This window comes from Chelonoidis abingdonii, chromosome 5 (assembly GCF_003597395.2).
Source record: "Chelonoidis abingdonii isolate Lonesome George chromosome 5, CheloAbing_2.0, whole genome shotgun sequence".
In the NCBI taxonomy this organism is placed as follows: domain Eukaryota; kingdom Metazoa; phylum Chordata; order Testudines; family Testudinidae; genus Chelonoidis; species Chelonoidis abingdonii.
Window position 1 is genome coordinate 72135972 of NC_133773.1, and position 13326 is coordinate 72149297.

Here is a 13326-nt window from a genome sequence, read left to right on the forward strand (position 1 = left end):
CTTCCTTAGAATTGCAAACTCTATGATTTCATGATCACTTTCACCCAAGCTTCCTTCTACTTTCAAATTCTCAACGAGTTCCTCCCTATTTGTTAAAATCAAGTCTAGAACAGCTCTTGACTTGAGGCTTGCACAAGGGAGGCACTTCACAGGGATGTGGGTGTCCCCGAGGCACTTCACACGGTATGAGTGCCCATCTGCACGGATTCCTGACAAGAAATACAGCTTTTGAATTCTGAAGCTCCTGGCATTATGAATTAGAGATGGCCGAGGAGAGTGTCTCAACGGGAGACAAGCCTGAGGGATTTTTTTCTTTTAAACTAACTAACTAACTACACTAAAGGAAGGGAAAGAACTGGGATGTAACTAATAATTATTTCTATGTTCTTTGTTACTGTTTCCTATAGAGACCAGGGAAGAGAAGGTAGCACTGCCCCGAGTTCCGTCTTTGGCCGAGGATGGTTGAGAAGGAACTGAGGAGGGTGTGGGGCGCACACACTCAGGAAGATTCCAACGAGATGGGAGATACCAACTGAGTGCGTACGTCCCAACCAGACACTGCTACCGAAAATCTCCGATCAACAGCGCTGGGACGCACGATCACCTAGAGTGGAGCACCCACAGGGACAGCACTCGAAGAAAAACAGCCATTTGTGGGGGAACCCATGGCAACAGGTACCAGAGGTCCCTAGCGAAGTCGCATCTGGAGGGGTAGCATCCAGATCTCATTGACTTCCTGCTAGAGCTCAGCTCTCTCCAAGGAGATGGAGGAGTGGCCAGAAATTCTGACTCATCCAAGCCTGAAAACTGCTCCCCTTCCAATGGTGGGGCCATCAGCACCAGAGCGTGCATGCCCAATGGTTAGAGATGAAAGAGTTCCTGAGACATCGAAGTAGTAGTATCTTCTGGTGCTGTAATGTCCCTCAGGAGGGCTGGGCTGGAAAGGAAGAGAGACTGAGCTGCAGATAAAGAAGGAAGATATCCTTTGGTGTAGTATATGTCTCTGCATGGCCCAGTGTCTGGGGTGGGGCTGCGGGGTTCTGATGGGTCAGAACCAATGGCTCCAGCATGTCTTGAGAGTTAGTGTGTTCCTTAGATGAGCAAGCCAGTACCAACAATCCAGATCAGCACTCTTAAAATGAAATGGCAGATGATGGTCCGTGTATTACGGAGCTGGAGTCACCAACAGAATCAGAGGAGTTTTCTTTTTGCATGCTGTACCCTCCAACTTAGGTGTTTTCAGCATGCTGGTCCCTTAGGATCCACACACAAAGGCTCACCTGACTTTGACAGGCTCATGAAGTGATCATGTTTCTTGTGGATAGTAGGACAGGGTTCTGTCCTTGTGACCATGAGAGTGCACTGTACTCTTTTGGGAAGACTTGGAGAGAGAGTCCTTGGGCTTAGGAGCTGCAGACTCTGCTCCTAAGCTCATGCTTGGAGGGATGCAGCATGTCTGTGGGATCCTATGTACAGAGGGTATCCCTTGCCCAGTTCAGAATGGGGCTTCAGCCTTCTTCATAAGGTGTTTCCTTAGACAAAACTCACAAGCTGTGTGTGTTCTTGGTGGAAACAAGACACAAATACTGCACTTAGTGGAAACATGCATCTCATCCAAGCCACAGAAGCAATCCTGGTGATGGTTGCTCTCAGAGAAGAAGTGAGGGCAAGAGATACAATTCTTCAACCCCAGGACTCTGGGCATAGTCCCTGATTATGGGGAGGGAGTCCCCAGAATGGGGAAAAACAAGCCATACTAATGATAATACACAGTTATATAGTAATTTAAAAGCTATGAAGTATAAAACTGTTTACAAATCTATTTGCAGAGTCTATCAAGAGAAAAAGCAGCAGAAATCTGTGGACACAGGGACTCTGACTCAGGCCATGTGGCAGTAAGAAGGAACTGGCAAGACACAGGACTGCATTGCCTCTTATGTCCTTGGTCAGGAGCACGAGGAGATCTACTGCGCATGTGTGGGCCAATGGACACTGCGTGTTAGAATTTCTGGACTTGGATGCATGGCACAGATGTGTATCCATGGGTGGAATACACACAGGGACCAGGACTCAGACAACTCATCTGTTTTCTCATAAAACAAAAACTGATCTTCAAAAAGTAAGTCCTCTATGCTTTGTTAGACCACAGGAACTTTGCCAGAGCTAGCTGAGGCCATAATCCTATAAGTGGTGTACACCACATTCAGTGTTGACTGTAGTGACATCTTTGCCACTAGATGGCCTTCCGCAATGAAAGCTTAAAACAATTACCTGGAGGATTTCTAGCAGCTTATCCATAAATTTGAATATAGCCTCCTAATTCACAAAATTATATTTTGATAACAACACTCACTGATTAGAAATGTGCATTTGTAAAGACACGGTTGAATGAATTTTCCTTCCCATTCAATCTAACCTCTTTGTCTTTAGGCATGGACTTATACCTTCCGTCACAGCCTCTCGCTTGATGCTGTAAAGACAAGAGAGTTAGGGGCTGGATGTGAGTGAAAGCACTTGAAACCCTGCAGAGGGACACAATACCTCTCATCAGTACACTTCACTGTGGGCAGCAAGGGAGTTAGAGTATGCCACAAAGTCTTCATAGGTTCCAAAAGCACTTCATTTACAGAGAGCGAGAGCTACTCTTCCTGAAACTGACAGCTGGAGAAGGACCACCAACGTATGGATGTTCTCCTGAACAAACTCAGCCTGAATGCCCTAGGCTGTAACCACTGGCCTCAGGATATCTTGATATGACTTAAAATCTTCTAGCACAGGAGATAATTGTGGAATCATTCAGTGAGGGGAAAAAGGAAGAGAAGAGAAGATAATCACATCTCCTGCAGCAACACCAGCCCCTGTAAAATTGGTTCAAGCTGAACTAGTTCAGAGGGAGCAGCCTCAGTCTGTCTGCAGTGTAGGTGGCTCAAGAGGGGAGAATACCAAAGGGACTGGTGACCTTGCCGTGGACTGAGCACATGATGAGGACTTTGCAGACTGAGGAACATCCCAAAGGTTACAAAGAGGCTACTGAGGATAAGGATATGGTATGGATGGGCAGTGTTTCAAATCTGGTAAGGGCATCAAACCAGGCTAAATCCTACTTAACTAAATTACTACTAACTAGCTAAATAACAGGAGTATATTAAAACTAGCTAAATACACAAGCTCACAGCAAAGCACCCTGACAGTAAAGCATGAGACAGATACCACACAGAGTGCTTCAACTCAAGCAGCAGGGAGTGAGAAGGAACTGAAGGGGGTCAAGGTGGCACTGCCCTTAAATAGCCATGGGAGAGGCTACGAAGGGCCAGAAGGCATGCCCTAAGTGTACTGCTAGTCAAAGTTCTCTGGCCCTGGCATGCTAGAGATTAGCACATCTGAGTGGAATACACATCTGCAACCACCTGAAGAAGAATTAATCTAAGCCTGATACTCTACCACTTGCATTGGCCAACATCTGCTCTAATATTTCTGCTACTAGTGACATTTTCAGGCTGCTTATTGGGACCTCTTTGCAACACTATGTAACCACAGCATCTAGTACTTGATTTCCCTGTTCCCCCTATATTTCAATTTGGGCAGACTGAGTCAACACTGTAGCAATTCACTCTTATCTGGCTAAGACAGACATGATTCACAAATCTGATACAGCTCCACCTAGGGTAGGAGCCAGATGTCTTTTCTCTCACTTAGGAAAGGAATGGGTCACTAAATAATATGCATACTTTAATAGCTCTACTTTAACAGATCATCTTCGCCTCCTCACCCCTCAATGTCTCCTGTTGTGCTATGAAAGCTTCAACAGGTAGTTTAGGAGAGACGGGGCCTGGCCTGGACTCTGTAGCACCAAAATTTTGTATTATGGTGGATTCATTTTTCTGCCTTGCATTCATGAGTACAATGAATGACTTAGCAATTCCAGAAAGGTGTATTAGGGGTTCAGAAACTATCTGCCTCTTAAATAAATAAATAATAAATAAATAAAAATCAATCTACATTATCTGACTGACCTCTTGCATCAGTGAAATTCACAGGCTAACTATGTTCGGTGTGAAGCACAAGTTCTTTTTACCTGTTCTAACAGCACTGCGAGCCTGGTTGACTGTCATTTGCCCTGACATATGCATAAGAACCTTGGTTTGTGGACTAGTCTGGATATGTGCCGCAGAAACCACAGCAGTTGGGACCACATTGGAATGGACTGTCATGCCGTTCCCCTGAAGTTTCTGTGATGTTCCACCAGCAGTGGAAGGAGTGACCATGGTCATCACTCGTGCTGTCTGGCCAGCAGTAGACATGGGGACTTTTGCTTGCGAAGCACTTGTCACTGTCCTGCCAAAATTAAAAAGCCCTTTGATTCAATTATTTAAAAAAAAAACAAACCCAAACATAAGTAGTTACTAAAAGGCGATGCCCTTCATATCATTAGATGGTTTTAGATTTAAGTATAACATACAAATCAGTGTGAACAACGAGAAACAAAGTAAACTATTCAGACATTTGCTTAAAAAAAACAAAAATCATACCTTGTGATTGATGCCACATAATTACCAGGGAAAACGCCGGTCTTGCTTGTATGCATGGAGGTTCCTTTGAACCAGCCATCTTGACAACGTTCAAACACTAAAAACATCTCCCCCTTTCGCAGTTCCAGTTCATCCTCTTTTCGAGGACTGTATGGATATATGGCAATATACCTAGAAGAAAGGAAAGCACATGAATCTCTCTTTATCTAATGATTAAACTAAGGCTGTCAATCGCAGTTAACTCAATTAGCTCAAAAGAAATTAACTCAAAAAAATTAATTGCGATTAATCGCAGTGTTAAGCAATAACAGAATATCCATTGAAATTTTTTATTAATATTTTGAATGTTTTTCTACATTTTCCAATTTATTGATTTCAGTTACAACACACAATATGAAGTGTACAGTTTTCATTTTTTTTAAATAAATATTTGCACTGTAAAAAACAGAAATAATATTTTTCAGTTCACCTCATAGAAGTACTGTACTGCAATCTCTATCATGAATGTGCAACTTACAAAGGTAGATTTTTTGTTGTTACAGAACTGTACTCAAAAACAAAACAATGTAAAACTTTAGAGCCTTCAAGTCCACTCAGTCCTACTTGTTCAGCCAGTCACTAAGACAAACAAGTTTGTTTACCTTTATAGGAGATAATTCTGCCGGCTTCTTATTTACTATATACTATATACTCTATACTCTCTCTCTCTCTCTCTCTCTCTCTCTCTCTCTATATATATATATGTATGTATGTATCTCTCTCTCATATACATTATATATTATATTTATATATTATATACTATTTCTTTTATCTTTTTTACAGTGCTAATATTTGTAATAAAAAATAATAATATAAAGTGAGCACTGTACACTTTGTATTCTGTGTTGTACTTGAAATCAATATATTTGAAAATGTAGAAAATATCCATAAATATTTAAATAAATGCTATTGTATTATTAACAGTGTGATTAAAACTGATTTCCATTTTTTTTTAATCTCATGATTAATTGCAATTAATTTTTTTAATTGTTTCACACCCCTAGTCTAAACAGAAAAAGGTACAAAATCACTTTCTTCCACTTTCCTGACTGGCAAACAGTTCAAAGTGAAGGGCAATAATTAAAGACTATAGCATGACAGGTGCTGGGATATCATAATCCCAAGAAATGCCCATGCCATCTAATGATACACCATCAATCATCTTGCAGCAACTATAAAAAGAACTGCTATTAAGGGAAAAGTATTATGTTAAATTTTTAATCAGTTGTTGTGTGTTCCTTGCTAGTGTATGTTATTAAAATTAATGTACATTAGAAATTAACTGAAAATATGAATTGTAAATTTTGTTTTTTACTGTAGTTTCTTTTTCTGGGTTTCCTAGGCATTAAATTCTTCTCCATGCCTTCCCCCACCACTTCTTTTTCTTTCTGTGAGTATTTATACTTGGGAACGAAAGACCAGATTCAGAAATAAACAAAATACTTCTGAATCAACTTTTTCTTTTTAAATCAGAGAACTGGGTCCCTACAGTGCAATTGAAGTGCTGGAGGGAGATATGCCATGTTGCTGGGAGCTTACGCCTACAGAGTGGCTGCTGTTTCACTTTTAAAACTCACTTGTTCTCTCCTGAGAAGCTACAACTTAATGTAACAACTCTGGAATCGTGACTGGGGGAGGAATGGGGGGAGGAGTGTTAGTTATGCCCTCTCCTTTTCTGCCTTTTTTTTTAAAGATGTATTTTACAACTTCCAAACTTAGCTTTTTGAAAATAAAAATAAAACAGATACTTCTACAGTTCTGTGCTGGATATTATTAGGGACATTTCCCAGTACTGTAGGATTTCTTATTGCCATTTTAGAATGGGAGAAACTGTCTGCTCACCATCTTTCTTCTATGCTCTGCACCAGGTTAAAATGAAGAGCAAGCTTTTTTGTTTTTGTTTTTTACTTTAAAATATACGTGTTTATATCAGACCCATGGGAAATAATATCTACAAATAGGTTATAGCATTTTTCAAAAATACAAAGGCCCCTTTTTGAAAAAGGGCCCATCACTGCATACACTGGCTGGGAAGTCAACGAATCTTTCCACTCTCATTCTCAGGGGTAGACAGAAGAAGGGAAGGAGAAAAGGAGGCTTTACAAAATGTTCTCAGTGTGGGCAAAATTGGTCCTATATGCACTGACTAAATGAAGCGGGTATTTTTGTCCCCTTCCTTCCTATATCAAACGTTTACTGCTTCCATCGGTCCAGCAATTTGTGCAGTCCACCAACTGTATAATCTACTTTTCCAGATTGCTCATACAATGAAATTTTCAGGAAGAGAAATGTTGTCAAGACCATGTTATATATAAAATATTTTTCACCTGGCAATATTACTCCTATTTTCTTGTTTTACAAGAGTGAGGATATAACACTAGCTAGCAGCTTTCTGTCTTCATTCCAAACTGCCACCCACTAATTAACTTAACTGTAGAATCCTCAGTCGAACTGCACTTGCAACCTGCACAGGCAGCCTGACAATGAGATGATAATATAACATGCAAAACAAGATACAACGCTTTCTGTGTTCTAGCATAAATTATTCTACATGGGGATGGTCTTTTGATTCCTTTTATAGTAGATGACACTGAAGAAACTCACTCAGGACATTGCCACTTGTGAATTAGGTAGTCCTCATCCCTCATTCAAGGAAAAGAAAAGTACATTCTCTCTCTGCATGATGAATTTTCCATATATTTGTACTTTATCCACATAATACAATGCAGCAGCATGCTATTATATTTATCTATGCTATAAACAGCCTTCAGCACGAAGACTGTTAGGGGAGATCACGTATCAACTCCATTGTGTTGCTTTTGTTTCCTAATTATACACACCGCTTTCTGGGAATTTTAGCAGGAGTCAGGCCAGCTGGTGAGTCATGAACATGTTCCAATTTAGATCTGAAATGACTTGTCTTACTGTATTTTCTTCTCCTCTTTCTCCTTCCCTTCACACCTCCCTTCTGCCCACTCCTCAAACTCACAACTGGTAACACATTTCAATTTCACTTACACACTTGGTCGAGACTGTGGCCGGAAATGTGCTGTTTGGTCAGTTGATCCTGATGCAGGCCTTTGTACTACTCCTGAAGAAGGCAGCCCTGAAGATGTTGAAGCAATGATTGTGGCAGACAAAAGAGGTGGTGGCGGAAGGGGGGGATTCATATTCTAGTATTAAAAGAATAAAAAGAGCAAGAGAAAATAGAGTGTGTTAAGATACTGAAAAAAGATCTCTAACAGTAAACTAGTTGAGCACAGCATTCTACCATCAGTTAGCAAGCCATAACTGGATTACTAGGTTTGTCTCTCTTTTTCCAGTTTGAGGGCTTGTCTACACTTACAGTTTTGCAGCACTGGCCGTTACAGCTGTGGTCGTACAGCTGTGTACGGGCCGCGCCTGCAGTAGTGTCCACACTGACAGCGACCGCGCTGCCGTGTGTCCACACTTGCACCAGTGCAGCCTGTTGTGTTGAGTTGGTGCATTGGGCAGCTATCCCACAGAGCACCTCGTCCCAATTTTGCTGCTGGGCGGTTGTGGGAAAGGGGACGAAGGGTGCGGGTATTCCGCTTCCTGTGTCACGACCCGTGGTGCATGCTTTCCCTTTTCAGCGTTTTGGTGCCATGTGATTTGACGGCGGTTGTGTTTCAGAAGATTGGAGCCCGGAGCTGCTTAGGATGTTGCTGAGATTTGATATGGCCAGCACACTTTCCCGTCTGCAGTTGATCTTTCCTTAGCTCCAAGTGACAGTGAGCAGCTCAGATGATTGAATAAAGATGCTGCTGACACTGGCTTGACACTTATGTTGTGGCAGTAACGGAGCTACTCGTGCTCTGCACGCGTGGCGCCGCCTTTGGGCTTCAGGCGAAAACAAGTACTGAGTGGTGAGAGATCACATCGTCCTGCAGTCTGGGATGATGAGCAGTGGCTGCAGACTTTTAGGATGCGAAAAAGCCACTTTCCTGGGACTGTGTGCTTGCAGCTTCCCCCACCTGCGGCGCACAGACACGAGACTGAAGAGCTGCCCTGTCAGGGAGAAGCGGTGGCTAGTGCAGTTCTGGAAGCTGGCAAACTCCAGGACAGCTACGACACACGTCGGTCGCAAACCAGTTTGGGTATGTGGGCAAGTCGATGTTTCTGGATCAGTGGTGTTGATGCAAGTATGCAGGGCCCATTTATCGATCCTTTCAGACGGCAACCGTGACCTCTGGGGAATGTGCGGATCATTGTGGATGGCTTGCCAAATGGTTTCCCTAACTGTTGGAGGGGCAATAAGATGCGGACGCATATTCCTATCCTGGCCACCACCCCACCTGGCATTCCGGAGTACATTTGATCGGAAGGGGTATTTCTCAATGGTTCTCCAGCGCGCTTGTGATCACCGTGGCGTTTCACTGACATTTCACAGGATGGCCTGGAAAGGTGCATGACTGCACGCATCCTTTCGGAACAGTGGCCTGTTCAGAAGCTGCAGCAGGGACTTTATTTCCCAGGACCGTAAATCACAGTTGGGATTGTCGAAATGCCCATTGTGATCCTTGGGACCCCGCTTACCCGTTAATGCCTTGGCTCATGAACCGTATTACAGGGATAGCTTGACAGGAGCAAGGACCGGTTTCACACTACAGGCTGAGCCGGTGCAGAATGACTGTGGAGTGTGCTTTTGGCCGTTTGAAGGGGAGCATGCTGAGAAGTCTCTACGGGAAGCTACACGTGTGTGATAGCAGCATGCCCAGCGATTATAACGCCTGTGCTGTATCCTCATAATATTTGTGAAGGACGGGTGAACCTTCAGTGGACGACATGGGCCTCCGATGTTCAAAGCCTGGGGCTGAATGTGCCCAGCCAGAAGCAGGGCTAATAGAGAGGCCAGAACAGTGCCCTTCAAGCACTTAGGGACTGCCTTAAAGGAGCACTTTGAGGCTGAAGCCAACAGTAATGTGGTGCCTTCCACTGCAGTTTAGTGCGTGCCACAGCAGTTACCTTGCGTGGTTTCATTGGATTTTGCAGTTCTATTTTTCACTTGTGGTTACAGTATGTTACACTTTTTGTAATAATAAAAACATGCTTTAAAAGGGACAAGAAATCCTTATTAAAAAATACAAGTACATTTACAGACACGGAAGGGGGGCGGTACGGTGAGGCAAAGCATTACACCACAAGGTTTGAATATGTGCTTCCTTGAGGACTATGCACCTGGCCTGCTGCAGCCTTTGAGGATTAAAATGGCTGGCATGGTGTATGGGTTGTTGAAGTGATTGGGTAAACGGGTCGCAGTTATCATGGAGATGATGAGTGAAGTATTGGTGTTGGGGGCGTTTGGTGTGGTAAGCACCAGGATGCTGGAAATGGGGTGTTTTGAAGGAAACAGTGGGGCACAATGTGACTGAGTTTTTGGATGGGTGAGGCGCCACGGTAGTGCTCTGCCTGCATGTCTACCATTGACTGCATGAAGGGTCTGTGTGACGTTCCATTGAGGCTTAGCAGCCGATCCTGTGTTCTCTTTGCTGCTGATCCTTCTTAAGCTACCGTTTTTCCCGCCAATGCTGTAAACTTTTTCTGTTCTGCGGAAAACATATTCATGACTGCTTCACAGCTGTTCCTTCGTTTCTAGGCTCCTTTCTTAAGTTCTTAGCCTTTCAGCTATCTGTTGCTCCAGATGTAGTCAACGGTCACTTACTTAAAAAAAAAAGAGTTTAATGTTAATACGTGGAAGCTTTGTTTTGAGTATTGTACCATTCATTCTCAGACAGTGTGAACATACCCACTCTGGACACTGCAGGCAGATCGTGATCACATGGTGAGTTTAAAGCCATTGTGATCACTGGGGGAAAGGTGGGTCTTGATTGGTTCTTCTACAGGGAAATAACACATGCCCACACCAGGGAAAGTGAAAGGTGCTCACAGGGCGGGGGGTTGGTGGTTTGAGGCTGCCTTTTTTTTCCTGTTAGCCATGGGGTTTATGCAAAATCAGGTACAGGGAATCAGAGAAAGGATCTTGCACACATGGCTCAAAGGGGCAGGTGGGGTTTTCAGGCTGCCTTCTCTTTCCCTTTAGCCATGGGGTTTATAGCAAGACTCAGGTGCAGGAAATAGCACTTAACAGTATCCCTGCATTTTCAACAGAATTGTACCTTCCATTATCTCGCTGCTCAGGTCACCTGCGAGGAGCGGGAGACCCTTCTACAGCTATGTGGATTCCGCCCTGGTCCCTACGCAGCTTCCCTTGTGTAGCCATGATCCCCCCACCCCTCAGGCACAATGCGCGGACGTGTTAGCCTGGCTGGACAAGGACACAGTTCTCTCCCATCGAAATTGTTGACTAGCGCATTGCACACGCTCTGGCTGTAACTTTGAAAGGATTACAGAGGCAGAATACCCTGACGGACGTGATGAATCACATCATGGGGCTATTCCACATCTAGGCATAGCCCCCCTGTCCCAAAAACATTTGCATCCTTGTATAAAAGTCTTTACCTGGACAGTCTCCTCTGATTCCTTCCTCAATAGCTAGCACCAGCGACTGGCTGCTTCTTCCTGGGTAGAAAACAGCTCCTGGCTGCGGTCTGCAGGATCATCACCTTTTGTCCCCTTCACCCTGGTCTCCAGGCTGTGAACTGTCCGATATGATCCTAGGATTGGCATTGCGGGTTACATCCAGTATCGCATCCAGCTCTTTGTAAAACCGGCAGGTAGTGGGCAGCACCAGAGCGACGGTTTCCATCACGGGCTTTTGGTGTAGGCACTCCTCACTCTTTCACTTTACCCTACAACTGACAGCATCTCGGTCTAGCCCCTGTCTTGCATTGACTGTGATATCTGGCGTTAGATATTATATTCTGCGCGCTGATCGCAGCTGGGACTGAACTGTCTCTTCTCCCCAAAATACTGATTAGATCCTGCAGCTCGCACTGCTCCATGCTGGGACGTTTGCGGGCGTGGAGGCATGTTGCTGAATTGATTGATTGATTGCCACTCCTGCCTCGACTGGCAAACAGGAAGAGGATTTTTTTAAATTCCCGGGCATTTAAGGACGGATCACTGAGGCCCAGGCAGTGGAAGTGCATAAGTGTGCCAGAGAGGCTGAAAGGATGCTGGATAAGTCCTAATACCCTGGTAGGCAATAAAAACCGTTCGTGAGTGTCCCACCTGATGACCAGCGCTGCATCACCAGCCTGCGTCTCGCTACACCAGAGCAGACACAGGTGTACAGCCAGCGCTGCAAACAGGGAGTTGCAGCGCTGGCTGAGCTTTTAAGTGTAGACACCTGCTAAGTTGCAGCGCTGTAACCCCCTCACCAGCGCTGCAACTTGCAAGTGTAGACAAGGCCTAAGATCTTGAATTCACCATAGCCAGTTAAGGAAACAGGCAAGCAACTTCACCGGGGAAGCTGAAAGTATTGTTTCTAATTACAACAAACAACATTTTCATGAGAATTCTTAACAAGAATCCAGAAGCCTTCCAAGAGGTAGGTTTTACATCCTACTGCTGAATAGACTTAAATTCCTGGTTGTTTTTGTAGCCTGAAGCTGAAACGCAATACACAATTCAGCTGCAGTTCACCCAAAACCGCTCTTTCTAGTGGAAAATTCCCTTTGATGTGTGGGCTACAAAAAGCAAGACAATAGTAGACCACAGTCACTGTGCTATTGTTGCCACTTTCATTTATTCTTCTATTTAGAAGTGCCAGCTTTTGAAATTCAGTATTATCAAGACTGGTAATCTTTAACAAGCACACCAATGAAAAGCTGCAGTTCCTTTACAGGCAGTTCCTAACGGGGGTTCTGCCTACAGGATTCCATTCCTTTTGAAAATCAATAGAGTAATTGTTACCTTCTGATCTATAAAACCTCAAATAATTCTTTAGGAGTCTGCGTATTGTCATTCTTGGGAAAACAGGCTCACAAAGGGACACTGCCCCCCGCCCCCAAACCCTCTTTGAACCATACCATGTAAGAACTCAATTCAACCCTGCCCCCTTCCTCCCAGTATGTGATACAGAAAGCATAAACTATTTTCACCTATCAACTCTACTGTAAAACAATCCCTTAATTTCTAAACAAATTTCTGAACTATTCCATTGTTCATTCAGTTTTGAAGACCTCCAATTAAAAATATACATTGACAAAATGTATTGTATGCCTCTCTGCTCCAATGCATCAGTACATAAATAGAAATTGCTACCATGACATTCAGAATTAAAATTACATTCGGTAAGATTTTTTGGCTGCACACTGATTTGCTAAGTTTCTTCTTTCACATTTTTCTAAGAAAATATTCATACAAGCCATAGCACCACACACAGTGAGATTATCACCATACTGCATTCAATGTATTAATAAAAGACAGCTTCATAAAATGCAATCTTGCACTTTCAGTATTCAGTAATGAACTATGTGTTCATAGTTTTCAAAACCTAGCAGAAATGGTCACATATCATCCAGCCTTATAAGCACAATATAATTAAAATTTATTCCTTCAAAATGTTTAATAATGGTGTGATCCGTAAGGTAAGCTGTGAAACAGTTATACCTTATTTTCATTTAAATCTTCTTCTGATTATATATACAGCCTTGTGATTTCCAAATAAACCAACTGTACCCACGACAGAACATACATGACCTCCCAGAAGAATGTAATATGTGCTATGCTAGCAACAGCTATTTACACTGGCCAGATAATATCCATTTAGGATTCTAGACCAGTGAAACAAAAAAACCCCAAGGTTTTAAAAAATGTTTGGTACTGGATAACA

General features: G+C 43.3%; 1 protein-coding gene across 1 annotated transcript in view; it reads right to left on the reverse strand.

Moving 5' to 3' along the window:
• Nucleotides 1–13326, reverse strand: part of SH3RF1 (SH3 domain containing ring finger 1) — a 164969-nt gene that overhangs the window by 43972 nt on the left and 107671 nt on the right. The window contains exons 7-9 of the mRNA XM_032803656.2: nucleotides 7587–7741; nucleotides 4530–4700; nucleotides 4076–4335 (exon numbers count right to left, since the gene is read on the reverse strand). Of these exons, the coding sequence (XP_032659547.1) occupies nucleotides 4076–4335; nucleotides 4530–4700; nucleotides 7587–7741 (586 nt within the window). The remainder of the gene's footprint in view (nucleotides 1–4075; nucleotides 4336–4529; nucleotides 4701–7586; nucleotides 7742–13326) is intronic.